Consider the following 26,867-nt stretch of genomic DNA (forward strand, 5'->3'; position numbering starts at 1 on the left):
GAAAATCACTACCTGATTATTGGCCTTTGGAATATGAGTGTACCACATGGTTCCAACTTATTCTCCCATGCAGTTTAACATCAACATGAAACCATTCAGGGCGGTCATCTGCAAATTTGGTGTCATCAATATGAGTCTGGGGGTGATTTTGGTCTTAGATTTGCACCTGTGTGTTTGAGTACCAACTTGGCTAAAAACGCTTTTGCCCTACTTAGGTTGGTGTTCAAGTTGCATTCATTCATGAAAAATGCAGATCTCACCATGGGACACATGGCTTATATATATCATGTTTGGATCTGACTGTGGCTAGAAACTTCACCTGGTCCAAAATGCTGCAGCTAGGCTGTTGTCAGGGGCATGCAGTTATCAGGGGCATGCAAATTCCCTAATAGAACAGCTTCACTGACTTCTGCTCCATTTCTGGCCCAATTCAAAATGTTCTCTTATCCTAACGCCTTGCAATTGCATAAAGAAAATCTCTAGTCCATATAGTTATTACTCATGAATAGCATGCTACATGGAGATAGCCACAACAGGAAGCAATTAAAATCTACTTCTGGCAGTTGCGGACCTACCATAAGATCCAATGGGGCAAAAGCCCCAGGTGCAAGGCGCTAGGGCCCTGCGGAAGCCTCTCTGAAGCTCCCAACAAGGGCAGTTTATAACGCCAGGAAACCTCACAGAGGTTTCCCCGACATGGGCGGAGGTTGTGCGAGGCTCCGTGAGCCTCTAGTGAGTGGGGGGGAGGGCGGATTTCTGCACAGGGGGGTGGCGATAGACCGTGGGGGGGGTGCCATCGTGGACCTTTGCACAGGTCCACTGCTGACTTCTGGAGATGCCAGTTTATACTCACCAAGAAAATGGATTTAGGAAAGCCCTTTGGTTGCAACCCAGAGTACACTTACTTGCGAGTAAGTTCCACTGAATTCACTGGAACTTACTTTCAACTAAACATGCATAGGATCACACTGTTACCAGCAGTTCATTACCATCTCCAGTAGTTACCAGTAGTTTATCTCCTCTTACCATCACCACTGTAAAGCTTGAAGAACCATGTTTAAACTTACAGGATTCAAGGAATTTTGTTCAGCATTTTCCTAATGATAGGGTTACCAGATACAAAGTGGGACAGAGTGCCTATACCTTTAACCACTGTATAATAGAGGAGGGAATTTTGCCAGGTGCAGCTTTTTAAACCCTTCCATGTTGAGCTACACCTGCCAAAACTCCTCTTCTATACAATGGTTAAAGATATAGGCACTCTATCCCACTTTGTATCTGGTAAACCTTTCAAGCTGCTGATTTTTAAATTTTAAAATCCGATTTTAAAAAAAGTTTCACTGGATTTTGTAAAGTTTCTGTTATAATATGTTTCTCTTAAAAAAAAAATCTAGACTCAAGTCTCATCTGTAGTATCACTGGCCTCCAAGGGTCCACCCAGTTGACCCCTGAAGGTTTCCAATGTAATAGCTCAACCAGGTAGAAGAGATGTAGAATTTCAACAGATTTTAAAGCCAGAGAAAGAATTTTTTTTTTCTTTTTTCCCTAAACCAGAAACTTGGGAGGAAATTGAAATATATACAATATTTATTTATATGTGCAAAATTTAAATCTAAACTTGCTTTAGTAACATGCAGTGCAAAATGTTTGACTTCGCTGGCATATAAACTGTACTGTTGGATATAATTAGGAAATTTAAAAGAATAAATGCCTTAGTTTTATTTAAATAATAATTACAAATATAGCCAATATTAGAGATTGAGCAGCCACTTGCTGCAGCCTGTGGAACCTAAGACATCTTGGACTTTGTTGGATGTAAAAATAGGGAAAAGATAAAAACTTAAAATAGCAGGTGCAAAGGAGAGCGACTAAGATGATTACTGGGCTGGGGCACCTTCCTTATGAGGAAAGGCTATGGCATTTGGGCCTCTTCAGCCTAGAAAAGAGACACCTGAGGGGGGGCATGATTGAGACATACAAAATTATGCAGGGGATAGACAGAGTGGATAGGGAGATGCTCTTTACACTCTCACATAACACCAGAACCAGGGGACATCCACTCAAATTGAGTGTTGGGAGAGTTAGAACAGAGAAAAGAAAATATTTCTTTACTCAGCGTGTGGTTGGTCTGTGGAACTCCTTGCCACAGGATGTGGTGATGGCATCTGGCCTGGATGCCTTTAAAAGGGGATTGGACAAGTTTCTGGAGGAAAAATCCATTACGGGTTACAAGCCATGATGTGTATGTGCAACCTCCTGATTTTAGAAATGGGCTATGTCAGAATGCCAGATGCAAGGGAGGGCACCAGGATGAGGTCTCTTGTTATCTGGTATGCTCCCTGGGGCATTTGGTGGGCCGCTGTGAGATGCAGGAAGCTGGACTAGATGGGCCTATGGCCTGATCCAGTGGGGCTATTCTTATGTTCTTAAGCCAACAATGTTATGATAAACAAAAGGAAGTTTTCATTTTTATCAGGGATGGGAACTTGAGTCAGGTAACTTGAGTCCGAGTTGCGAAATTCAGCATTTTTCGCTGACTTGTGGAGACTTGAGTCACTTGTGCCGATGACTCAGGCATTGACTCAAGTCTGAGGCCACTTCTCCGCACTGATTCCCCATGCATGCGCACTGGAATCTGTCAGTGTCTGGGTGTGCTTGCTTACTTTTTCCAAGGCATGAAAGACTCATGGAGCCATAATTCAGATCTGGTGAACAGCAGGAAAGTTCCAGCCAGGAGGCAGGGAAGGGTTAATGTTTTGCTTTTGCAATGAGTGGGAGGGTAAGAGGTGGGAGACAGGAGCTGGTTCTCTTATTTAACTCTGAATGAACCAATGGTCATTGAACGAAGGATGGGAGGTCTGTTTTTTTTTTTATTTGGATGAGATGGGGCAGAAGGAAGAGTCCAAGGGGGTTCTTGCCTTAGGATTGGCTGTAAAAGCCAGGGATAGGGAGGAGGCAGGGAAGGGGGGGGCAGTTCATACTGATCACGCTTTCCAATGCATGGCTCCTCATGGCTCCATTGTTACTTGGGAGGAGAAAGCCTCATTGAATGACTGGTGCAAATGGGACTAGTTCTGTGTAGAGCTGCAAAGGATTGGGTCATTCTGGTAAGCCTAGCAGCTGCTGCAAATGACCTTCCTCCCTCTTGCTGCTTCTGTCCCACTCTCACACAGTCCGTCCCACCTTGTTTACAAGATGGGATGGGGACATCAGGGGAGTGGTTAAAGAGAACTCCACCACACATACACACCCAGCAGCTTTGTATATTTGTATTGGCAACCTTCAGTCTCGAAAGACTATGGTATCGCGCTCTGAAAGGTGGTTCTGGCACAGCGTCTAGTGTGGCTGAAAAGGCCAATCCGGGAGTGACAATCCCTTCCACACCGGGAGCAAGTGCAGTCTGTCCCTGGTCTGTCTCCCTGGCTATGGGCCTTCCTTCTTTGCCTCTTAGCCTCAGACTGTTGGCAAAGTGTCTCTTCAAACTGGGAAAGGCCATGCTGCACAGCCTGCCTCCAAGCGGGCCGCTCAGAGGCCAGGGTTTCCCACTTGTTGAGGTCCATCCCTAAGGCCTTCAGATCCCTCTTGCAGATGTCCTTGTATCGCAGCTGTGGTCTACCTGTAGGGCGCTTTCCTTGCACGAGTTCTCCATAGAGGAGATCCTTTGGGATCCGGCCATCATCCATTCACACCCAGCAGCAGCGCCATGTTTTTCCACAGAAGGTTTTATAAAGGGAACAACTCGGGACTTGAGTCTTTTCAAGTCGCAATCGCTCCACTTTCACCCTGCAGGCGCTTGCACAGGGCTCCCCACACCCCAGGACGGCAGCTGCAGGGACTGGTGAGTATATCCCAGCCTCTGCAGGTCCCCTGAGCGACACAATCCTGGGGATCACGCTGCTGCCTTCCCCCTGCCCCTGCTGCCTCCCCCTGCCCCCGCAAGAACTTACAGCGGTGCAAACTCTCCTAGAGAATTTGAAAACTGCTGCCTTAGGACCATGGACCTGCATGCTTGATCTTCCTAATATAAACAGCATGCAAGGGTGACCATTATCTTGTTCAGGAGTATGGTAGGAAAAGGTGGCTTTTGCCAATGAGAGCTTTTTTCCTAGGTGCAGCAATTGCCATGGGGGAGGCAATCTGGGTCAGGACCATGAAGAAGATAAAAGATTAAAGTCTCCAATGCCATAGGCCAAATTCAGATCTCTCCCCCCCCCCCCATGTAGCTATGCAGTAAAAAAAATTTAAGTGTGTCATTCTCAATGATATATTTAATGTAATATGTAGTTTAACCCTAAATTGAGGAGACTGTGAAACCAGGCAGCATATTAATATGTTTGTGGGACTTCTCTGCAGTTTAAAGAAAAAGGCTTTGAAAAAGACAATTCATAAGTCAGTTTGATATGCATTAAAAAATGCATACTACTTTTTTAAATAGCTACCTTATTGTCATAGTAACTACAGGCTTACTTTCTTTGCGAACATCACGAAGTGCAGCATCAAGTTCCTCCTTCAACACAGGGGCCTCCTTAGCTATCTTTTCCCCTTTGTCCAATAAGTTCCTTGTAGCTTCTTCCACGGAAGAAAGGATAACCAAGGCTCTTTTGGAGCGTCCTTTTTTCTTGTTAGAAGGGTTTTGAGGGCAATTCACAAGTGTGGTAACCTAAAACATAAAAGAATTTTAATATATTCAGTTCTAGAATTAAATTACCCACTTTCATCTTAAAATTAAGAAAATAATGAGCCCAGATAGCAGCGACTGACAAAGCATTAAGGGTCAATTTGTAAGGGATTCATGGTTCATGATTCAAGCACATAACACTGGCATCTCCAAAACAAGCTAAATGAAGACGAAAAACAGCTCAGAATAAAACATACATGTGCATGTGCACACATAAACAGTGGCATACACAGGGGCTGTGGCACCCGGGGCAGCAACGTTGTGACATCATGTGGCATCACGCAACATCATGACATCACCTGACATCATTTCCAGGTTCTCCAACTGCTTCCTCAGTCATGAAGAAGCTGGATCTCATGGGTACTCACAGCATCAGCTGGGGCAAGATACTCCCAGCCACCACTGTGAGTGCCCAGGCTCTGCAGTCACTTCCTGACTTGGGAAGCAACAGGAGCACATGCACACTCACAGCATCAGCTGGCACCCCTCTTCAGGTGGCGCCCAGGGCACATCCTCTGGTGTGCCATACCCTAGATACAAAAAACTGCACACAAATAGTCTCAATAACTGTCCTTAAAGTGATCTGTAGTTTGCAAGATGTTAGGATCTCTCTCCCATGAATGTAAAAGTTGCACAAAGGAAAACAATGATCTGAAATATTATGCAATTTCAGTATCCACTTTGTTGATACATGCTTTTTACAGAGAGATGGCGTGGATGGTTCCTTTGGATAAACCTATTTCCAAGATAGTGCCTGAGCAGAAGTTCCCTGGGCTCAATAAAAGCATGTAAAACTGGTCTTCCAGAATCTTGTCTGCAATTCCTTGCAGTGCCAGCTTCAGAAAAAATTCTGGGACAGGCACATAAGAAGCAAAACACATTTCTGGGGGATGAGAATTGACACGTTTTAGACTTGTGAAAGAGAAATAACTATTCATTTAACAATGATGCTCCTCCCCTAAACATAATTTTATCTGAAGTATCAACTTTGATGGAGCTAAACCAATTCAGCATGTTTAGGATTGCATGCTTCTTTTAATAATAAGTAACCACAGCTGAAATAAAGCTGAAATCACTTGAAGCGGAAATCACCCCAGGTAACATCTGAAGCATGCTTGGCTGGTCCTCTTGTTCTGCACCCACTTTATTCCCCCCCCCCTTTCCTCAGATATACCTAATAACTGACCCAGAGTGTAAGAGCCAAATCCTATTCAACATAACTGATACAGCTGTGCCAATTGGGCATGTGGTGGAAGGGGTTGCTTGCTCTGTGAGTGTTGCAAACTTGCCTTACCGCACATTTGCAACACTCTCCGCTCTCCCCAAAAAGCCCCTCTTCCTGCCTCTGAACCACCTTCCCCCACCCTTCTGCTGCCCAGTACAAATCTTTCCTCTACTGGTGGCTATCAAGCTGAATGCAGCATTGGCAGGGAGACTCAGGCCTCCCACTCTCTGCTGATGCAAGTAGGATAGGATTGCACTGCCCACTACATAAACCTGAGCAACACAAGTAAGGGTGCAATCCTAACCCCTAATCCTTTCCAGCACTGACATAAGGGCAGTACAGCTCCGAGGTAAAGGATCAAACATTCCCTTACTTTGAGGAGGCCTCTGTGAGTGACACCCAACTGCAGGATGCAGCACATGTCCCATTGGCACCAGCACGCACCACTATGCCAGTGCTGGAAAGCACTAGCATAAGGGGTTAGGATTGTGCCCTAAATTCTCCAGTACAAACTCATCTCAGCAGATAGGTAACATAGGCCAGTTAATTTAAAGCAATTTTCTCCTTCATGCATGCAGCTCATTGACTTGCACCTTTTCACTCCTTGTTTTGTGTTTTACTGTTGTTGTTTTTCAGTTGTTGTTGTTGTTTTTCACCTGGGACCGGTGCTTTTCAACCTCTTCATAAATGACCTGGAGACAGGGTTGAGCAGTGAAGTGGCTAAGTTTGCAGACGACACCAAACTTTTCCGTGTGGTAAAGACCAGAAGTGATTGTGAGGAGCTCCAGAAGGATCTCTCCAGACTGGCAGAATGGGCAGCAAAATGGCAGATGCGCTTCAATGTCAGTAAGTGTAAAGTCATGCACATTGGGGCAAAAAATCAAAACTTCACATATAGGCTGATGGGTTCTGAGCTGTCTGTGACAGATCAGGAGAGAGATCTTGGGGTGGTGGTGGACAGGTCGATGAAAGTGTCGACCCAATGTGCGGCGGCAGTGAAGAAGGCCAATTCTATGCTTGGGATCATTAGGAAGGGTATTGAGAACAAAACGGCTAGTATTATAATGCCGTTGTACAAATCGATGGTAAGGCCACACCTGGAGTATTGTGTCCAGTTCTGGTCGCCGCATCTCAAAAAAGACATAGTGGAAATGGAAAAGGTGCAAAAGAGAGCGACTAAGATGATTACGGGGCTGGGGCACCTTCCTTATGAGGAAAGGCTACGGCGTTTGGGCCTCTTTAGCCTAGAAAAGAGACTCTTGAGGGGGGACATGATTGAGACATACAAAATTATGCAGGGAATGGACAGAGTGGATAGGGAGATGCTCTTTACACTCTTACATAATACCAGAACCAGGGGACATCCACTAAAATTGAGTGTTGGGCGGGTTAGGACAGACAAAAGAAAATATTTCTTTACTCAGCGTGTGGTCGGTCTGTGGAACTCCTTGCCACAGGATGTGGTGCTAGCGTCTAGCCTAGACGCCTTTAAAAGGGGATTGGACGAGTTTCTGGAGGAAAAATCCATTATGGGGTACAAGCCATGATGTGTATGCGCAACCTCCTGATTTTAGAAATGGGTTAAGTCAGAATGCCAGATGTAGGGGAGGGCACCAGGATGAGGTCTCTTGTTATCTGGTGTGCTCCCTGGGGCATTTGGTGGGCCGCTGTGAGATACAGGAAGCTGGACTAGATGGGCCTATGGCCTGATCCAGTGGGGCTGTTCTTATGTTCTTAATTGCTATATGTAAGAACTCAGACAGTCTGGCATCAGGCTCTCTAGGAGATTAACAGCGCAATCCTATCTAGTGCTGGAACAGGCAGGCCAGGAGGCCTGCGCTGTACCCAGTGCACAATAGGGCGCTATAGCTCAGCCAGGGGTAAAGGGAAACTCTTTCCCTTATCCCCAGGTAAGCCACTGCAGCCCCTATGGGTCTCCTCACACTTGCGCCATCTCCTGAGGTGGCATAAGTGAGGAGAGTGGAGCGGCTTGAAGCTGCTCCACGTTGCTTGGATATGGGGGCTAGGATTCTGCGTAACAGCCAGATCTCAGTCCTGCCTCCTACTCCCTGCCTGCCTCTGGGGCCACTTCCCCCTGCACTGGAACACCTCCCTCCCACCTCCTCCCCACCTTCCCCAGACCCCTGTGTTGGCCAAGCTCAGTCGATGCAACTCATCTACCGCAAAGGCTGGAAGCTACTGCAGAGGCTGGATGCAGCCTCCATGCTCCACCACACCTTCGTGGGCTGGCATGGCTTGCTCCTGAGGAGGCACAAACATGCTTTATGGCATGTTTGCAACCCTCCTGGGCCAGTGCAAGGGGCTTGCACCAGCACAAGGGCAAACCAGGATTGCGCACTAAGCTATTTAGCAAGACTTCTGAGTATACAATGTCTGTCTGTGTTGGGTAATCTTTATATCTGAAGGAATGAACACCAGTCCATCTCTGCTGTCCTTCAGAGGCTCTGGGATGTTGGTTATGAGTCCCTGCAGTGAAAAGAAGGTTCCCTAAATATGGGTGAAGAGCAAGGCAATTTAGACCCAGCCTCCTCCCTGTTTGTCTCCACTTTCCAACTCACTGCATGCACTGAGTCATCAACACACCCTCGGGCTTGATCACGCTCTCTGTTACTTTGCACCTGGCACCTGATTTTTTTTCTTCCACTCCTCAGTGACATGTTAGCATCTCTCTGCTCAGCATGATCTCTCTTCTCTCTCTTCCCTCCACAGAAACCAAGTTTACATCTCTCTCCCTCGCTCCATCTTTCTGCTTTAAGCATCAAACAGCCTTTATATTATTCTTTGGGTCAAAACACACACATAAAGCTGGGAGTGTTCATGTATTTTTGCTTGTTTAGTTGCTTCTCATGCATGTTATTGTTCTGTTTCTCTTTTGATTATTGTCATTCACACTGCAGTCACTTTCATTCCCCCTCCTACTATTCAGGCAAAAGGGCAAACTCCTTAATAAATAGTTCCAGTTAATAAAGTATGTATTACAATTTGTGCGGCTGGCTGGCTCTCTTTCTCTCCCTTCCTCCTTTTCCCCACTAAAATGGCAGTTCCCCAAGTGCACCACAACCAATGGGCAACACTTGTATAACACACTTGTTTGGGTATGTGTACAGGTGGATTTCTATGTATAGTTTGGTGGTGAAGCAGCTCCAGTAAGTCCCCAAGCTCACAGCAGGCTCTTTTCAGGAACTGCAGTTACAGGCAGCATTACATTGGGAGATTTCTCCCAGTGGTGTCTCTGGCTGGGCTATCCTGCACTGAAGGGGACAGTGCAGAGACTGGCAGCAACAACAGAAGGCCATAGGAATAGACCTACTTTGAGAAGGGGGTGCGGCAGAGGAACATTGGAATGCAGCCTCTCAGGACAGGGAGGAGAGAAGGAAAGTCAATCACCCCCACCCCTACTGAGATTTTTGACAGACAGGAGAAGCGGGAAGAAACAGCTTCAAGAATTACTCAACAATTCCTTTACAAGATCACTGTGGAGGGAATGGAGGGAATGGGGAACACAAACAGCATTCACTTTGTGCATAGAACACAGAGTGACCTATTCCTTTAGGAGGACACAGTGCCTATTCCTTTAACCATTGTATAGCAGAGGGAATTTTGGCAGGTACAGCTCAACATGGAAGAGTTCAAAAATTTACACCTGCCAAAATTCCCTTTTCTACACAGTGGTTAAAGGTATAGACAGTCTGTCCTCTGTTATTTCTGGTCACCCTGATAGAACATAATGAGACATACATGAGGAAAAAAAAAATGCACAATTGGTCAAGGTGCACATGCTCAGTTGCAGCTCTATATGCTAAATAACATGGAAACACAACCATTGGATAGTGCCAAGAAATCTCCATCTTCAAATGCTTCTTCAGATGCCTTTAAAGGGGAATGACATTCATGGAGGATAGGGCTAGAACCCTACCAAGGGCTAGAACCTCAAGCTTCAGAATAAGTGCAGTAAGCCACTGGATGCTGCAAACCAACAACAGAGTGAACTGTTGCTTTCTTTCCTTCTTGCTGTGGGCTTTCCAGAAGCATCAGGTTGGCCACTGTATGAAAGAGAATGCTGGACTAGGTGTCCTGATGGAAGAAACCAAAGGTCCTCTTCTAATATCCTTATTTTGGAAATGGTATTTGGTCTGTTCTGGATAGGATTGCACCAGGGATGTGAACGTCCAGCACGGCTTGACTCGAGTCGAATCTCTGATTTCACTGCCCCCCCCCGAACTTGACTTGAAAACAAGTCATAACATAATGTCCATCCTTTGTTCAATGATCATCGGTTTCTTCCTTCCTATCAGAGACAGCAAAAAGCCTGATCCTGCCTCCCCCCTTCCACTCAGCTTGGAAAGGAAACATTAACTCTTCCCTGCCTTGTGGCTGTAACTGCCTGCTGTTCACCCAATCAGAATGCTCGCCCCACGAGGTTTTTCATGCTGCAAAAACAGTATGTAAGCACACCCAGACACAGGCAGGCTCAAGTTAGCATGCATGGGGATGAGTGCCGAGTCAGGGTGGCCCTAACTCAAGTCTTTTTCAGAGTCTTCCACACACACGACTCACGAATTGCCAAGTCAGCAAAAATCATGCATTTTCACAACTCGAGTCCAAGTCACTGACTCGAGTTCCCAACCTTGGATTGCACATTCCACTGGTATCTTTTAGACAGATTAAAATTATTCTTCTTAGAAACACTTTTAGACCTTTGGATACTAGTGAGTCTTTTTAAATGTACCTGCTTTCTGGATGAGGTTTGGGATGAGGACAAATATTTCAATTGATTTGTACTTTTTTTTATTCAGTTGCTTTGAACATTTATTTAAATGGAAAAGAAGGACATATGTTTTTAAAATAATATAAATGTTTATGATGTTCTCTTCTTCCATATGATATATGGAAGAGCCCTGAGGCTCTGAAGAGGCAGTCTATTAAAATGATGCACAATTTTGATAAAATGCTTTCTAGAAAACATTATCTGGAGTTCAATATTCTTTATTAGCTTTTAAAAAATATTCTCTCAATATCACTTCTTTCAAACTTTTGTTCTTTTCATAGGCATTTCTGCATTACGTTCAATATGTATCAATTCCTGCATTACATTCAATTCCATTAAAACATTTGCCTTTCAGCTTGTTAATTTTACTGGGCTATGACCTGGTAATCATCTTTCCAACCTCAGTTTAAAAGCACCTTTCTCCCTCCACCACCTCCACAACTGCAGAGCTTGCATTTTAGCCAAGATTTTAAAGGGATAAGTTACAATGAATGCCTACGAGTTAATGACCTCCGACACGTTATTTAATGTGGATTTATCAGGCTCAGCTATTGAGGAAAAAAAATGTCAGTTTTCTTCAGACACTGTCATTGTCCAAAAACAAAAAACAAAAACAATGCTTCCATCTGCTGTCAGATGGAAGCATTGTTTTCATTTTTTGTTTTTGGACGATGACAGTGTCTGAAGAAAACTGACATTTTTTTTAGTCCCAAGAATGGACAAATATCTTGAACACCTGCATGGCTGACTCCTGATTGGGGGAGGCAGGAGCTTCGCAGGATGCCATTAGATGGAACTGCCACTGAGGTGGTGTAATAGAAGATCATCAGGTGGATGATGTGGTGTTGACAGCGATTCCCTGTTTTGACAGCTGTTTGACAGCTCTGGGAAGGGCAGGGCTGGCTCCACAGCTGTAATCAATCAAGGCCAATGGAGACTCTGATGGACACCTGAGCTTCATTTGACCTTGATGAGACTTTGAATGGATGTGGACTCATGGACTGAAGAGATGGCTCAGCTGAGCCTAACTAGGACTTAACAAGGTAGCTCACAGCTGAGCTGAATTTGGACTTAACAAGGGGCTGCAGGATAAAAGGCAGCTTCAGAAGGAGCAAAGGGCTGGCCAAGAAGGACGCTGATGGAGCCAGGAGCCAAACCCTGACCCAGGACCAAGAGCGGGACCCTGACCCAGAGCAAGGAGCAGGATGCTGACCAGAGGGAGGACCCAGAGCCAGAAGCGGGATGCTGACCCAGAGCAAGCCGGATGCTGACCCAGAGGGAAACCCGGACGGACCCACACTGGGAGAAGGGGACTGCCAGAACTCTGCTGGAGGACACAGAAGAGAGGACTGCCAGGACCCTGCTGGAGGAGACGCTCTGCTGGAGAGGAGGAACTCTACTGCAGAAGATTGGACTGGGAAGATTGGACTGTGCTTTGGAGACTGGATTGGACTTTGACTGGAGGCTTCAGACCTCTACCCACTAAGTTAAGTGGAGGTTTGGGGAGGGAAAGCCTCTGGACAAGAGGACTTGCAGGGAGTGTATGTGTTTGTAGCAATAAATTCTCGTTAATTGCTCAAACAGATAAGGAGTTCTGTATTCATTTCTTTGCACACCGCAGCTGTTGTTCTTGGAAAAGGAGGGTGTTAATTAGCCAAAAAGCGGGCATTAGAAGGGAGTTGAGATATTTGGCAGAACAGGTGGGTACCCTAATTGCCACTTCGGGGAGCAATAGCTCCTCTTCTGCTTTCCCCTCCTGGAAGCAGTGCCTCCATCCATTATCTGTTCTGCTGCCTGCAGTATTACTTCTTCCTTCTCTGCAGGATGGAGGGAAGGTGGTAGTGGCAGCTACTGCTGCCTATCACAGGCAAGTAAGCCAGCTGCTGCCACCCACAGCAGGTGAGCAACTAGTTGTGGCTGCTTCTAGTCAATATTGCTTCTTCCTAGCCCACATAAGTGGGTGATAATGGTGGCTAGAAGCACCACTTGCTTACATTCCCTCTCCCTGTGGATGGCAGCTTGTTCCTAGAAGCCACTGCTACAAACATACTCACCCACCTAGACAGACAACCAAGTGGTACGGCAGCAAGCACTAGCAACCACAGTTGTCACCTGGTAGAGGGAGAAGAAGGGAGGGAGTTGACGCTGCAGTTAAGACAACATGGCCCAGAGGAGTGAGATCCATTACGGCCACCACCAAGAAAGGGAAAGAAGGCAGTGGAGGCTGTTGCTATGGGATTGGTAATGGGTCAGTAGTGGACCCTCTCAGGGCTCAGCAATGCCAACCCCCGAGGCCAGTCCTAGATAAATTGGCAGGCAGCAGAAAGTAGAAACGCAGTTGATGTGCAGGCAGCCACAATAGGATAGGCAGAGACTAATCATACAGCAAACAGACCAAAGACCAGGAGTCTGGCAGCAGAGAAGGCAGCTATGGTACCCTCCCTCAGTGACTAGTCATTCACAGCAGACATAAGGGCTTCATATCAGACAGTGGCCTTGAAAACAAATTCATAAAATGATGAGTGTTGCTGCAGTTCCATAGGCATTTTTCTATCAAAATGGAAAGGACTCGACAGCAAATATCTGCATCCCTGTCTGGCTGCTGCCTTGTTCTCTCCCATTTCACTGTTGCGCCCTTCATGTTAATGACTGTTTTTCAGGGCAAGAGAAAGTATGTCATATGAAAATCCCCAGAAAAGAACATCAGAGAAATTGCCTGCTATCCACTTAAATCTGTCAAAAAGCAAGGGGGGACACCATTTTTCAACTCAGTCATAATAACTTTAAGGAAAGAGAATTTGCAACCATTTCCTCAGGGTTTACTGTATAAAACAAGCATTGGAGGAAACCCCTAGAAAACCTTGGCTAACTGTGGCCCTCATACTATAGGAGTTTAGTGGCTTCAGTATAATTGTAAAATCACACAATCCACCAGGAATTTTTGTATCATTTTTTTTCACCAAAATGAATGTGAATCATGCAATAGCTATTCAAACAAATTGAAGTTGTCAGGGATGGTGGAAGGTGATCCACTGCTACCACTGCACACCACCAACTCGCCCCTGCCATGGCACAGAATGCAGAAAGTCTGTCTCCTACCCTCTTACCTTTCTTCTTCGTGAATCCTTTACACCAGTGGTTCTCAAAGTCCTACACAGACTTTGAGACCCCAGTAAGTGTTTGTGGAGAGTGAGGTGGAAGCCCCAATGGCATTACAGCAATCACTGTGGCACCAAGACCAAGGGACTTTTACATGTACCTGGGGGTTGCGCTGGCCTCCGGGTGGGTCTGAGAGGCTCGTAGCCCTCTTTGCGGGCCTCCCTGTTGCTGCAAATAGCTCCGACTGGCTATCGGAGCCCACTTCCATTTTTGATCAAAAACTGGAAGTGGTCTCCAATGGGTGATCAGACTTATTTGCAGCCATAGGGAGGCTTGCCTCCCCTGGTGGGTGAGGACCCACCAGTTTGGGAACCACTGCTTTAGATAGAACAGGAAGTGTGAGATACAAAGGAGAAAGGTAAGGGGATAGGAGGTAGGCTCACTACCAATTCACTTTCCATTCACTTTTGGTGAGTGGGAAGTGGATCATAGCAGCTCTTTCCACAGTGGGCTACAGGGAGATGGCAGCAGATTCTGGGTGAAAAGCACCTCAAGTCTTATGCCATTCTCCACAGCTTACCACTTGATGCAACCTACAAGTCACCTCATCACTGGGCCAGCCCTGGAGGTGGTACAAGAGAAGTCCAGAAAAGAAATCTGCAATGTGTTAATCACATTGGAGAAGAGGGGCAACTACAATTTGGGTCAGGCTTCAGGAGGAGGAATCAAGTGGAGACAAACTACTTCCCCTCCATAGCTAAGTACCATCTGAAGCATCACACTATTTTTAAACAAAAACATTTCCAAGCAGTTTACATAGCAACTATACAGTCAATAGCAACTGGCAAAATTTTCTGTATGGGTAAAGGCCAAACTATACGTTACAACAAGCACGTGACTTTGGTCCTGATTTTTTTTTTCTTTTGTCGTTCTAAATAGTGTGCAGGGGCACACAAAGCCCTGAAAAAGCAAAGCAGGGGAAGGTCTTTAGCACTTAGCCCCAGCATGTTTTTTATCCTGATTGAAAGCCAACTGAAGCTTTTGAGAGAGAGAGAGAGAGAGAGAGAGAGAGAGAGAGATTGTACATGGAGGCACACAATCAGGAGAGAAACTATGATATTACCTTCTTTCTGCTGTGGTTTCACAGCATTTTGTATGGCCCCTTATATACTTTTTTTAAGGACCAAATTCACATTTGTCATAATTTGTAGTCTGGCCCTAAGGTAAAGGAAATGAGCAAAAGAGTCAAAATTAATGTTCACCTATAAACAAACAAGAGGGTAGTAACTAGATTGCCAGATTCAAACTAGATCAAATTCATAGAGTCATGCTAAAGAGAAGTTACAGCTATAAAAATGTGCAACTCTGCAAAAAATAAACGATACCGAGTTTTTCATGACTTGGCCAAGTGAGAATTTAAAAAGTGATAAAGTGCATATGCATATAGTTACAATAATAAAAAAAATGCAATTACTGGAGAAAACATGTGCAATCAATTGAAGGAATATACTGCAAATAGATGCTGCTGTGAACGTTATAAAACGGAATAAATGGAACTGGATGATTGAAATACATCAGAGGCTAAGCATCCATGCAAGTTAGTTTACTGATGTACCTACATACTGGGAGAAAGTTTTAGGTCCAAGGTAAATCAAACTGTGGAGTGAACACTGAGGAACAATAGGAAAACTAAAAATGCCTGAATAAATTCATCTATAAACTTAGAGAGAAGCATAATAGGGCAACTTATCAACTATCACAGATATTAAACTGTAATTTGACAGCCATTATATGTGAAGATAGTAAGTTATGGGGAGGTGTAGAACATTCTGTTTTCTTGACGCCACAAGGAGGACAATAGAAAACAGTGGAAGTTTTCATGAAACAAGAGACTGTATCGGTTGTTGTCCGGGTTGTGGACTAACCAGGGACCATTCCCAATAGAGAGGCCAGCCAGTCAGCCAAATTCGCTGGCTGGCTCATTGCCAGTAACAGTGGTGATGGTGGTTCAAGTTGGCTGAGAGACTTCCAGCACAGTCCTACTCAATTATTGAGCAAAAACTGCTGCCATTCATCAGAAGATAATATCTTGTTTACTTCAAAACATAAATTTGCCCATTGTTCTGAAACATTTGCAGAGCACCTTCTAGCATACTCTAGACACACTTGCATGGCACTACTTGTGTTATAGCCAGGAGATAGCAAAAGATACACTGCATCCTCCATCCAGTCTTTCATTCACATACCAATCCTGATGCAGAAGGATGACTTGGGTATTTTGTAAACCACCTTGTAATAAATCTCTGCCTACCTCCAAGCCTTGTACTGCACTTAATAGAAAATAGTGTATTACAGTATGTATGTATGTATTTATTTATTTAAATACTGCCTTTCCCATAGACTTAAGGCAGTTTACATCAGCAGGCTGAGCAGAAATTCCATTTTTCAATGAGGTGTTTACAAATTATTCCATGAGTGAATCTCATAGATCCTCCAATTCTCCAGGTGTTTTTCCCCTCATAGTGCAGTCGTCATCCTGGCTGCCAGCTTCTTGCACTTTCCAAGCTCTCACAGGCAGCTACACCAAGCTTCAGACTGATTTCTCAAGAATGTTATGCATTCTTGCCAGCTAACTCCTCCATAGTGCCAGCGGCTCTTGGTCTCAAGAGGATCAGCTGCACCCAACCAAGCAGCTGATCCTTGCTTTGCTTTCTTAGACAAGGTGATCTCATCCTCCAGACCACACCTCCTTCCTAATTACTCCTATGATTACCATAATGCTACTACTAGAAAATAGTGTAATTCTAGTTTCTTCTCTGCTCCTGACACTACCACTTGATGGACACAAACATTGATGGTACTGTAGGGATCCTGGCTTTCACAATTAAAGTAATCCTTTTCCAGAAACGCCAAACTCAACTTCAGTTTCAATCTCTTTCTCCTCCCTGAACGTTCCCATATCCCACCCCACATTCCACTGCACAGGATGGAATATAGGAGTGTCCAGAGGGGGAATGTTGGCTAACCACAACAGTAAGCTCAGTATCTAGTTTCAGCCTAGCATGAGATGAGCACATCTGACAAGCAGTAGAATATGTGCATGTAAATATGTGCTTTGCCTAACATTTGGGGTGATTCCTTGTATTCCTTGCTTCGTCTTCTAATTCCACAATGTGCTTTTTCTAGACTGAACGTACCTGAATTATGAGGGGTTCCAGCAACTTCTCCACTGTATGTGTCTGAATCTGCAGGTTCAGTGGATCAATTTTCATTCTGATGTATGGTACTGCTGATGACATTTCTCCTGTGATCACAAAAATAATTTATTATGTAACACAGTGTTTCTCAAACTGTGGGTCAGGACCCACAAGGTGGGTTGCAAGCCAATTTCAGGTGGGTCCCCATTCATTTCAATATCTTTTTTTAAATATATTAGACTTGATACTACCATGGTAGGTAACTGCATTTGGGGAAATGTTACAGGCCTGTACTTTTAACAAGCTACTATGAATATTCTTTTAACAATGATAGTAAATGGGACTTACTCCTGCATAAGTTTGGATAGGATTGCAGCCGAGGATTGCTAAAAATCTTCCTGCTTAATGATGTCACTTCCAGTCATGACATCACTTCCGGTGGGTCCTGAGAGATTCTCATTCTAAAAAGTGGGTCCTGGTGCTAAATGTGTGAGAACCACTGGTGCAACAACATCAATAACCATGAGACTTTACAGAGCTGAAGATGTGTGCTTACTACAAGGAGCTTACGGTCACACAAAAGGTAGATTGTGAGAAGATGACAGTAAAGAGAAAGCAGAGAACAGTCGAAAAGACAGGCTCCAAATGAATGCAACTGTATTTATATTTAGATACATTGACAGAATCTTATGAACCTATGTAATAATGCCAGCACATGAGGACAATTGGACCAATTCCATTTGGAGAAAGAAGATGAAGGTCTTAAAAAATCTATTGCTGAACTAACATGAGAATTATATTTTAGCTCTACGCTATGTAAAAGAATAAAGCTACTTGTAATCATTATGTGAAATGAAATCAACCCAATTTGCAGGTATTGAAACCTTAATTATTTGACAGTGAATCCTAGGCAGGGAATTACAGATTTTATTAATGGTCAACAAAACTAGATCTTCACTGAAAAGTTTGTGCATAGAACTCAGTGTTGGTTGTGAATGTGAATACAAAACATGACTTTGAAAGCCTGTGTACAAATATTCTTTTAGTGATGGGGGAAAAAATCATTCACATATTATTCTGTTAATTCTTTGTCAGGAAAGTTTAATTATTTAGCACTGGAAGAAAAAGGGCACATTAAAACTTCTTTATCAGAAAGAAGCAATATGTTATTTCTTTATTGTAATAATTAGCCAAGAAAAAGTTTCAAAAAAGAACATAAGAAAAACCTAGTTGGATCTGTCCACCATGTAGCCACACAGCAGTTCAAGAGGTGATCCTGAACTCTGCGTCGGGTCAGAAGGCACCAAGTTTAGGATTGGGCTGTTCAAGTTCAGGCAACTCATTCCACCTGCCCTTGGTCTGAGATTAGCTGGCCACACTCAAGGGTCAGGTAGGAACATTTTGCTCTCCACCTGATCGGCACATGGTGGAAACTGTTTTTTTTCTCACCTACTCTGGACCATCTTCTTTGGTGAGATGCTATATTAGCCAGTTTGTTTACTTCTGGTAGATATGGTCTGGGATTGGGAGTAGGAGTAGCTGATGTGCATCCTAAAGTATGCAAGGGCTAGAGGGAAAGCCATTTCCAATTCAAGAGGCTCTCTGGCTTGGGGCTGGTGACACTTAATGCCTGAACTGCAAAGTCTATCCTAAAGGCTTTCTGCCTTGGGTGAACTGGATAATTTGAATGCCTTGACTGCCTTTCAGGGGTTGGTGGTGAAAACCAGCATTTGGCATGAGTTGAGCTCTGGTTTTGAGTCAGAATGCTAACACCCAAAGGGCAAGTGAACAGTTGCATCTGTGTCCCTCTGGGCAGGTGCCTGCACTAAAGAGGAAAGAGTTTGGTAGGCTGAATCCACTATAGGATTTAAGATTATTGAAACATGGAATTAATAAATTGGCACTGCTTTATACCAAATATTACTTTGTCTTGTGTAATTTATGTGGGGTGCTTGGGCATTCCTGTTTCCCATAGTATCTCACCAGCCAGTGCTCTAAGGGGTCCATGCCACTGCTACCAGCGGCTTCTGGGGAGCCCACAAACAGGAGAGAAAGGCAAAACTTTTTTGCCTTTGCTTCCCTACAAGTGGTATTCAGAGGTATAGTGCCACTGAGACTAGAAGTAGCATATAGCCACCCTGACCAGTAGACAGACCCATCCTTCATGAATTTTCGGTGGGCCTTTTCAGTGGTGGCACCTACACTATGGAATTCCCTCCCCTTTGAATTGAGAGCTGCTTCCTCATTATTAGCGTTCTGGCGGGACCTGAAGACTTTTTTATTCAGGAAAGCCTTTGAGGCACCATAAGGGCTGTTGTTATAAATTTGACTTTTACTGTGTGCTATGTATTTTATCCATGTATTTTATCTTTTTTTAATTGTTTTAACTGTTTTGTATTTTTAACCTGATTGTTAGCCGCCTTTACTGCTTAATTGCACATGTGCCACTCTTGCAATTAGCCTGTATTTCCAAGCTGCTTACCAAATAGAGGAAAAAAATAGTTATCAAGGAAGTGAGTCTTTTTTTTTGCAAAAAAATAAAAAACACCTGATTCTTCATATTACACACAGGTAAATGCCACAATATGAAAACCTTTAAACTGTGATTTTTGTAGCAAAAATTATAAGTTCTCTCAAAACCTCAAAGCTCTTTGAAAAAATCCTCTTACACATTTATCCACAGATCTTTCATAGCCATCATTTCTTTCATACATATGACCTTTATCTTCCATTCACTTTCCCTTCCTTGGAAAAGTGATTTATGGTCCTATCCTTCTCCCTTCCCGCTGGTACGAGTACATGTTCTGCTGAAGGCAAGGCCCAATAGAAATGGGCTGTTAATATTGAGGTTCTAGCCTTTATTACCTATTCATTACACCCGTTGAATTTAAATTTTTGCCATGTAAATATAACAGTTTGTCAGATCACTAGTGGTGCAATTCTCTTAAGCTTTAAAAAAAAAAAAGTATTCCATACTTCAGACAATAGAATATTTTCTGCTGCTATGTTGAATTAAGGAAGTGTCACCACAGGACACTGAACTCATTTCAGCTAACCACAAAAGGAACACTCACATGCTGTCATTTGCTCATGGATGCAAACCCACAAGAGGTGGGTAATGTCAGCGGGTTATTACAAGCATATGGTTTTACTTCATTCTCCCACTCAGTATCTTATTTGAAATGCCCTTTACAGAGTTCTCTCTCAGAATCATGCCACAGTTTACTGGTTTTCCAATCAGTGCCAATAACTAAGCCAGGGCTAAATTCTGAGCTGGGCCAGCACTGGTGCTGATCTCCAACGCAGAGTGCAGAAAGTGGTGTTATGTATTTTTATTCAAAATTTACATTATATTATAAATTATAATAGCTTTAAAAGTGTACTAGGTAAGTGATATAGCTGGTATAGTGTCAGCAGACACAGTCATTACCCGTGCATCTCCCATTAAAAAATCAATAAAAACCAAATAAAAGTTTTGGGGGTATTTTTTTGCAGATATTGGAGTTTTTGTTTGTTTTTTACAAAAATGAGAAGTGCAGAAAGTGGTGTTATATATTTTTTTCATTATTACCATTTTCTGCTATCTCTATTCATGGGGAAATTTCAGTTGTTCAATTTGCTTGAAATCAGGCTCATAGAAATATTGCTTTATATGAAAAAGATTTGCTACATTTGCAGTCTCAGGTGATGGCTAATGTCCTGCAAAATTAGGAAAAATTAGCAAAGAGACACCTGTTGTAGGTAGACTCATCTTTGGTCAACACTCACATAGCCCAATCCTATGCATGTTTATTAGCCAGATGTACTTAGAACAGAAGTCTGAAATAGCTGGTCAATGTTTTGACTGTACTTTCCATATATTTTCACCAGTCTTCATAAGTAAATTCTTTAAGAAACTAGATATCAGAAGCACAATATATTTCACAAAGTAAGGTTATGTGCAAATTGATTTTTTTTAATTTATTCTGATTGCAGAATTTGAATTTTCTTAGAATATGTTTGGAACTTGATATTTAAGGAGTAGCACAGAATCCTACACACGAGAACATACCTGTGTCCCCTTGAGGCAGGTAGAACTAGAAGATGTCATAATTGCCAGATCTTTCTCTTAACAGAATTAAATGGGATCATCTTTACGCACCCAATGTTTCATTACAAAGCAACATGTTAGTTCATTAAGGGAAAAACAAAGTTTGGCTTTACTGAAGTGAACGCTTTTTGTAAGTTGGACAAGTACAGTTTGAACACAGCTATCAGAATGACAGTTCCCCAAATAAATGTGCCCTACATGTTACACTGGTTTTCAAAACAATTAATCTGATTTTAACAAGTCAGTTGCAGAAATTAGTTTAACAGCAATTTGGGAGAAAGGATGTTTTAAAACTACCAATACCACACACATCACTCACCTATTTCAGAATGCAAACAATCAACATTCAAATTCTGATGCCTAGGCAATTTCCCCAGAGTTTAGAAGTTCGGTGCAGCTTTTATGTCTCACTACTTGGCTTATCAGACATCTGCAAACAGAAAGCCTGACAAGCATGCTAGTGTATTTCAGGGTAAGTGACAAGACATAGTGGCTGCTGGACAGGGGGATGGGCAATCCTTAAAGCTATACAGACTAATAAAATTCCTGTAGGAATAATTTAAGAGAAATAATAAAACTATACTTTCCTAGTCTACATAGAATAACCAGATGAAACAAAGCACAATGAAAGATGCCTTCCCATATCATGAAAAAACTGTTTTTGTTTTCAGATATCTTTGCGGGGAGGGGGTGTTCTACACTCACACAATTTGGTCATATGCCAACTTCAACCTCAAAGCAATGACTCAGAATCTCAAAGAAGACAGTAAAGGGATTCATAAAATTCTCACCCACTGCATTGGGATTGCAATGAGTGTTTTTATTTTTCTGTGTCATATGGCATCCCACAGGATGCTGTATTTGGCTCATAAGATGCATTTTGTTTTCCACACTTATAAACAGAAGTAGATTGGTAAAAAACAGAACTTGCACTCTGTCTCATGCCAGTTTCACTGAAAAAACAGCCTCAGAATTTCCCCCACCAGCCCCTCCGTATGCAATGCTAGTGAAGTCTTTTGGTGTTTTTTCCACCTTATGTTGGATGAAATTAAACAAATTTGCAATGTCTCCCTTGTAATCAATTCAGGAATGGAAGAAGATTTTTAAAAATCATCATCAGTTAAGTTCAATCACATCCTTACACACTTTTAGAAAAACAAGGACACTGAAAAAGTACCAATATCAATTTTATAGCCCACTGCTATACAGACTTTGCTGCACTGCAAAGTGCAGCGAACAGTGCGACGCTGGCAAGATGATCACTGTAACCAGAGCCTGCCCAACATAAAAGGGGAGGAGGAATACCAGAGTCCAGGCAAGGCTGTCCCAGCCCTCCCAGCTGTCCCATGGACAGCCAGTGTCCATGGAAACTCTGATACAGCCCATCATCCATGGAGTGGTGGCTTGATGTTAGTGTGATGTCAGCCCTGTCCTGACGTCGTCAGTCCTGGAACGTGCTGGAATCCCTAGCACTGCTGAAACAGAGACGCCTGCGTTGGCTTGGTCATGTCGTGAGAATGGATGATGGCCGGATCCCAAAGGATCTCCTCTATGGAGAACTCGTGCAAGGAAAGCGCCCTACAGGTAGACCACAGCTGCGATACAAGGACATCTGCAAGAGGGATCTGAAGGCCTTAGGGATGGACCTCAACAAGTGGGAAACCCTGGCCTCTGAGCGGCCCGCTTGGAGGCAGGCTGTGCAGCATGGCCTTTCCCAGTTTGAAGAGACACTTTGCCAACAGTCTGAGGTTAAGAGGCAAAGAAGGAAGGCCCATAGCCAGGGAGACAGACCAGGGACAGACTGCACTTGCTCCCGGTGTGGAAGGGATTGTCACTCCCGGATTGGCCTTTTCAGCCACACTAGACGCTGTGCCAGAACCACCTTTCAGAGCGCGATACCATAGTCTTTCGAGACTGAAGGTTGCCAATACCATGATGTCAGCCTGACATGCAAGGAGCCAATCACCACACCCATCTAGCCCCAATGTTGCTGGCCAGAAATGAGCCATCAAGGTGTACCAAGCTGAGAGTGGGGGCAAGCATAGGGCCAATAAGCAATCCCCACCAGTCCCTAGAAATGAGCAACACAGCAAAAGCCATCACCAAACATGGGAGATCCCCCCATGACACATGACGCATGCTCACACACACAATACAAGGATAGCCAGCATGCCCACCCCCCTACAAGAGCTAATGTGGTATAAACAGCAAAGGGACAGAAACAGAGACCTTGTAGGATCCCAGCACCTAAGGTTTAAGTCCTCTTATGCACCTCACACAAACACACATGCCCAAGAAATAACATTTTTGACCACAGCAGTGTGAAGGATGGAAGACAGCTCCCACAAAAGAGGACAGCCATGTAAAGTAAGCACACAAGTCTCTCTGTAGTAGGGGTTCAAGTCCCCCGCTAGAAGGAATGCTTTTGCCAGGGGAGGGAGAGGGAACAGTCACAAGGGGAGCCTCAACAGCACTCATACAGTGGTGTAGCAAGCAGGGAGCAGCCCCAAGTACCACCCCAGAGCACTATGTGAGGAGGTGTCACGAGAGGCTAGCCAAAAAAGGTGGCACATCCTCTTAGTGTTTCCGGAAGAAGCCACTTGGCCCAACTCGAAGTGGCCAATTCTTCACTTCTTCATTTCTTTGTGTATCCCCTTCAGGCAGTCCTTTCTGGCCAAGCTGCTCCAAGCTCAGCTGATGGCTTCATGTTCTCAGAGTGGCTCAAACAGAAGAGGGTCACAAAGAAATCACCACCACCCCTGCCCTTCTCCTTTGGAGGCTCTGAGCTAGCAACAGCCTCCCAGCTGACTCTCTGCTTCTGCTGAGCCACTGCAAACCTCCAAACACTGCGCTCAGAGGTTTGCAGCAGCTTGGTGAAATCTGTCATTCAGGAAGCTGCTGGAGAAGGAATGGGGGTGGGAGTCACATTCACTCTCCTCCAAACCTGGAAGTGGCATCATGGCATTCCAAGATGTCATGATGTCACTTACTCAGGCAGAGCTGCCCCTTGCTATGCCAGTGCACTCATGTAAAGCAGGGTGCTGCTAGTCCACGGCAAAGAGATACAGGCTAGAAGCTGGGCAACACAGGTTCAAGCCCATCAAAACACTCATCTTTTGTATGACTCACTAGAAACACCTGTGACAGGGACAAAAGAATAGGAGGAGGGAGCTCTAGAACTAGCACTGGCCAGTCCATGAAGTAACTGTCTAACAACTCAGCAATGGCAGGAGACAGGTAAAAAGTGCCTCAGGGAAAATTTAGCATCACTGAAAACAGGAACACCAGGCTGGAAGGCTATAGACCAGGGGTGCCCAAACCCTGGCCCTGGGGCCACTTGCGGCCCTCGAGGCCTCTCAATGCAGCCCTCAGGGAGCTCCCAATCTCCAATGAGCCTCTGGCCCTCTGGTGATTTGTTGGAGCCCACACTGGCCTAGTGCAACTGCTCTCAGTGTGAGGGCAACAGTTTGACCTCTCAGTGAGCTGTGGGATGAGGGCTCCCTCCACTGCTTGCTGTTTCACATCTGTGATGCAGTAGCGGCAGCAAAGGAAAGGGCAGCCTTGCTTTGTGCAAGGTCTTTTATAGGCCTTGAGCTATTGCAAGACCTTCATTCATTCATATAAGTTCATCTTTAATATATTCATTTATGTAAACATATGTAAATTTGTTCAAATTTGAAATGTAAATTAATTCTTCTTTTTTTCCCTGGCCCCTGACACAGTGTCAGAGAGACAATGTGACCCTCCTGCCAAAAACTTTGTTCACCCCTGCTATAGACCTATCAGAGGGAGCACTGGATGGGCCAATCACTGTACTTGTATGTAGCTCACAGCACATACTTTAGCAGCCCACCTATCTACCCCCATCTACACACACCCCTTACTCATTGCGTTGTTGCTGGCACCTCCCAATGAGGCTATCAAAATGTTGCCAGTATACTGGAAAGCAGCTACAATCCCTAAATCCAGAAAATGGCTGTTGAAATTATGGTACCTAACAGTGCAATCTTAGGCCTATTCATGAGTAAACATACATGTAATCTTCCGTTTTGGTTTCTATAGGACTCAATACATTTTCCTTAGCTATCAGTTTGTCATTTTTACAACCTGCCACAAATCAGACCACAACTCACAGTTTGGGAACCACTGCACCAAATAATGTGCTTTAGTTAATATGCTGGCAACTGCATTGTGGGTTAGTGGTTTCATTACACTCTTCAAATGCAGCCCCACATAGAGTCCATTACAATAGTCAAAGGGTCCATTCCTATCCAATTTTCCAGTGCTAGTGCAGCCATGCCAATGGGGTGTGTGCTGCATCCTTTGGTGGATAGGCAGTCACAGAGGCCTCCTTAAGGTAAAGTAACATTTGTTCCCTTACCTTGGGGTTACATTGCGGCTGCACCAGTGCTGGTAAGTTGGATAGGATTGAGTTCAAACTGAGGTGTTACCAAGTATGTTAGCATGCTTTGGCTAAACTAGAGGAAGAGTGAGGGTTTCAGCTTCTTTTTTTTTCAAACTGTCCATGCCTTCTTTGAAATTTGGTCTAGGCTCTCTACATGAGAATGTGTCACACGTTCTACACAATTCATTGTTGTCATTGGCTGCTGGAAGAATTCTGATTCTACTTCCTATCCTGCTGTTAACTGCCACTTTGAGCAGTTACTGGCCAGTGTGGGAAAATGAGAGCTTGAAACACAGGGCTGGAAAAGGACTTAGGTCAACATACTGTTGGGCTGGGGTGTGAGTTGAGAACTTGGAAATAGGGATGTGGCAAAACTGTGGATTAGAATTGTACAGTTGGCATATACAGGATGCTGCAGGGTCAGACCACTGTGCACTTATACAACCAAAGGAGTATGCCTATGTGGATCACTTTTATGCCCTGACATAGCTAAGAGCCACAGAAAACTTGCACCTGGCATCTTTCAGGAGCTTGTCTCTTTTGAATTTTCAGTAGATTTGCTTCCCCACCTCATTTTTCTGCATCTAGTGCCTCCAGCCAACTGCATAGCCAACAAGATTACATCCAATAGACCTTGTTTCAAGCTGGAGTTTCTTCTCAGTTCTTTTACATGTGAGTAGACATTCATCTTAGAGCATTTCTGTACATAACTAGATAAAACAGCTAGCTGTTTTTAAGATGCAGGGTTGTTAATTTCCAAGAGTTACTAAAAGAAGGGCAAGACCACTATGACTGCTGAAATATCATAAAGGCTGCCAATTTTTTTTTTCTGGCAGGACTCCTCTGACTTTAGAGCTACCTGGCAGGCAGAAATTTAACAGATGAAACTTTTCTAACGTAGAAATTAAATGAAGTGAAAAATTCTACTGGCTAAATTTCTGCTGAACAAGCAGTAGTTAAAGCCCCAGGAGATGTGCCAGGAAGAACAGTTAGCAATCTTGCATGTTTTCAAGGTGTGACATATGGCAATGTCTTCAGTTTAAACTAGGGTTGCCAATTTTGAACCAATCTCTGTTCCTGTGTCTTTAACAGTATCACAGTCTTTGGGTATCAGCAGGTGATAATGTTTATTTCTATGGCTGTGGAAAAACTTCAAATAGTGAGTGCTGATATTAAACTGCTGTTAAAGAACTGCTAAAATGAATTGGAAAAGCAGGCAGGCAGTTTTTCCTGGTAAATTGGCACTCCTGGTTTACACCTATTATTAAGGCACCTTGGCTAATTGTTCAGTTTATTCAAGCTAACAGGGATATAAAACTTCTCTCAAAAGTTTCTAAATTTATTTATTAGTGCCTGACTGCCAACAGTTCCAACAAAGCATAAC

The 26,867-nt window shown here is 44.0% G+C and overlaps 1 protein-coding gene across 1 annotated transcript in view; it reads right to left on the minus strand.

Annotated features, from left to right (window-relative positions):
- Positions 1 to 21,521, minus strand: part of CTNNA3 (catenin alpha 3) — an 808,499-nt gene extending 786,978 nt beyond the window's left edge. Inside the window, exons 1-3 of the mRNA XM_066622270.1 lie at positions 21,398 to 21,521; positions 16,989 to 17,095; positions 4,468 to 4,660 (exon numbers count right to left, since the gene is read on the minus strand). Of these exons, the coding sequence (XP_066478367.1) occupies positions 4,468 to 4,660; positions 16,989 to 17,090 (295 nt within the window). The 5' untranslated portion in view covers positions 17,091 to 17,095; positions 21,398 to 21,521. The remainder of the gene's footprint in view (positions 1 to 4,467; positions 4,661 to 16,988; positions 17,096 to 21,397) is intronic.
- Between the last annotated feature and the right edge of the window lie 5,346 nt (positions 21,522 to 26,867).

Source organism: Tiliqua scincoides, chromosome 3 (assembly GCF_035046505.1).
Source record: "Tiliqua scincoides isolate rTilSci1 chromosome 3, rTilSci1.hap2, whole genome shotgun sequence".
In the NCBI taxonomy this organism is placed as follows: domain Eukaryota; kingdom Metazoa; phylum Chordata; class Lepidosauria; order Squamata; family Scincidae; genus Tiliqua; species Tiliqua scincoides.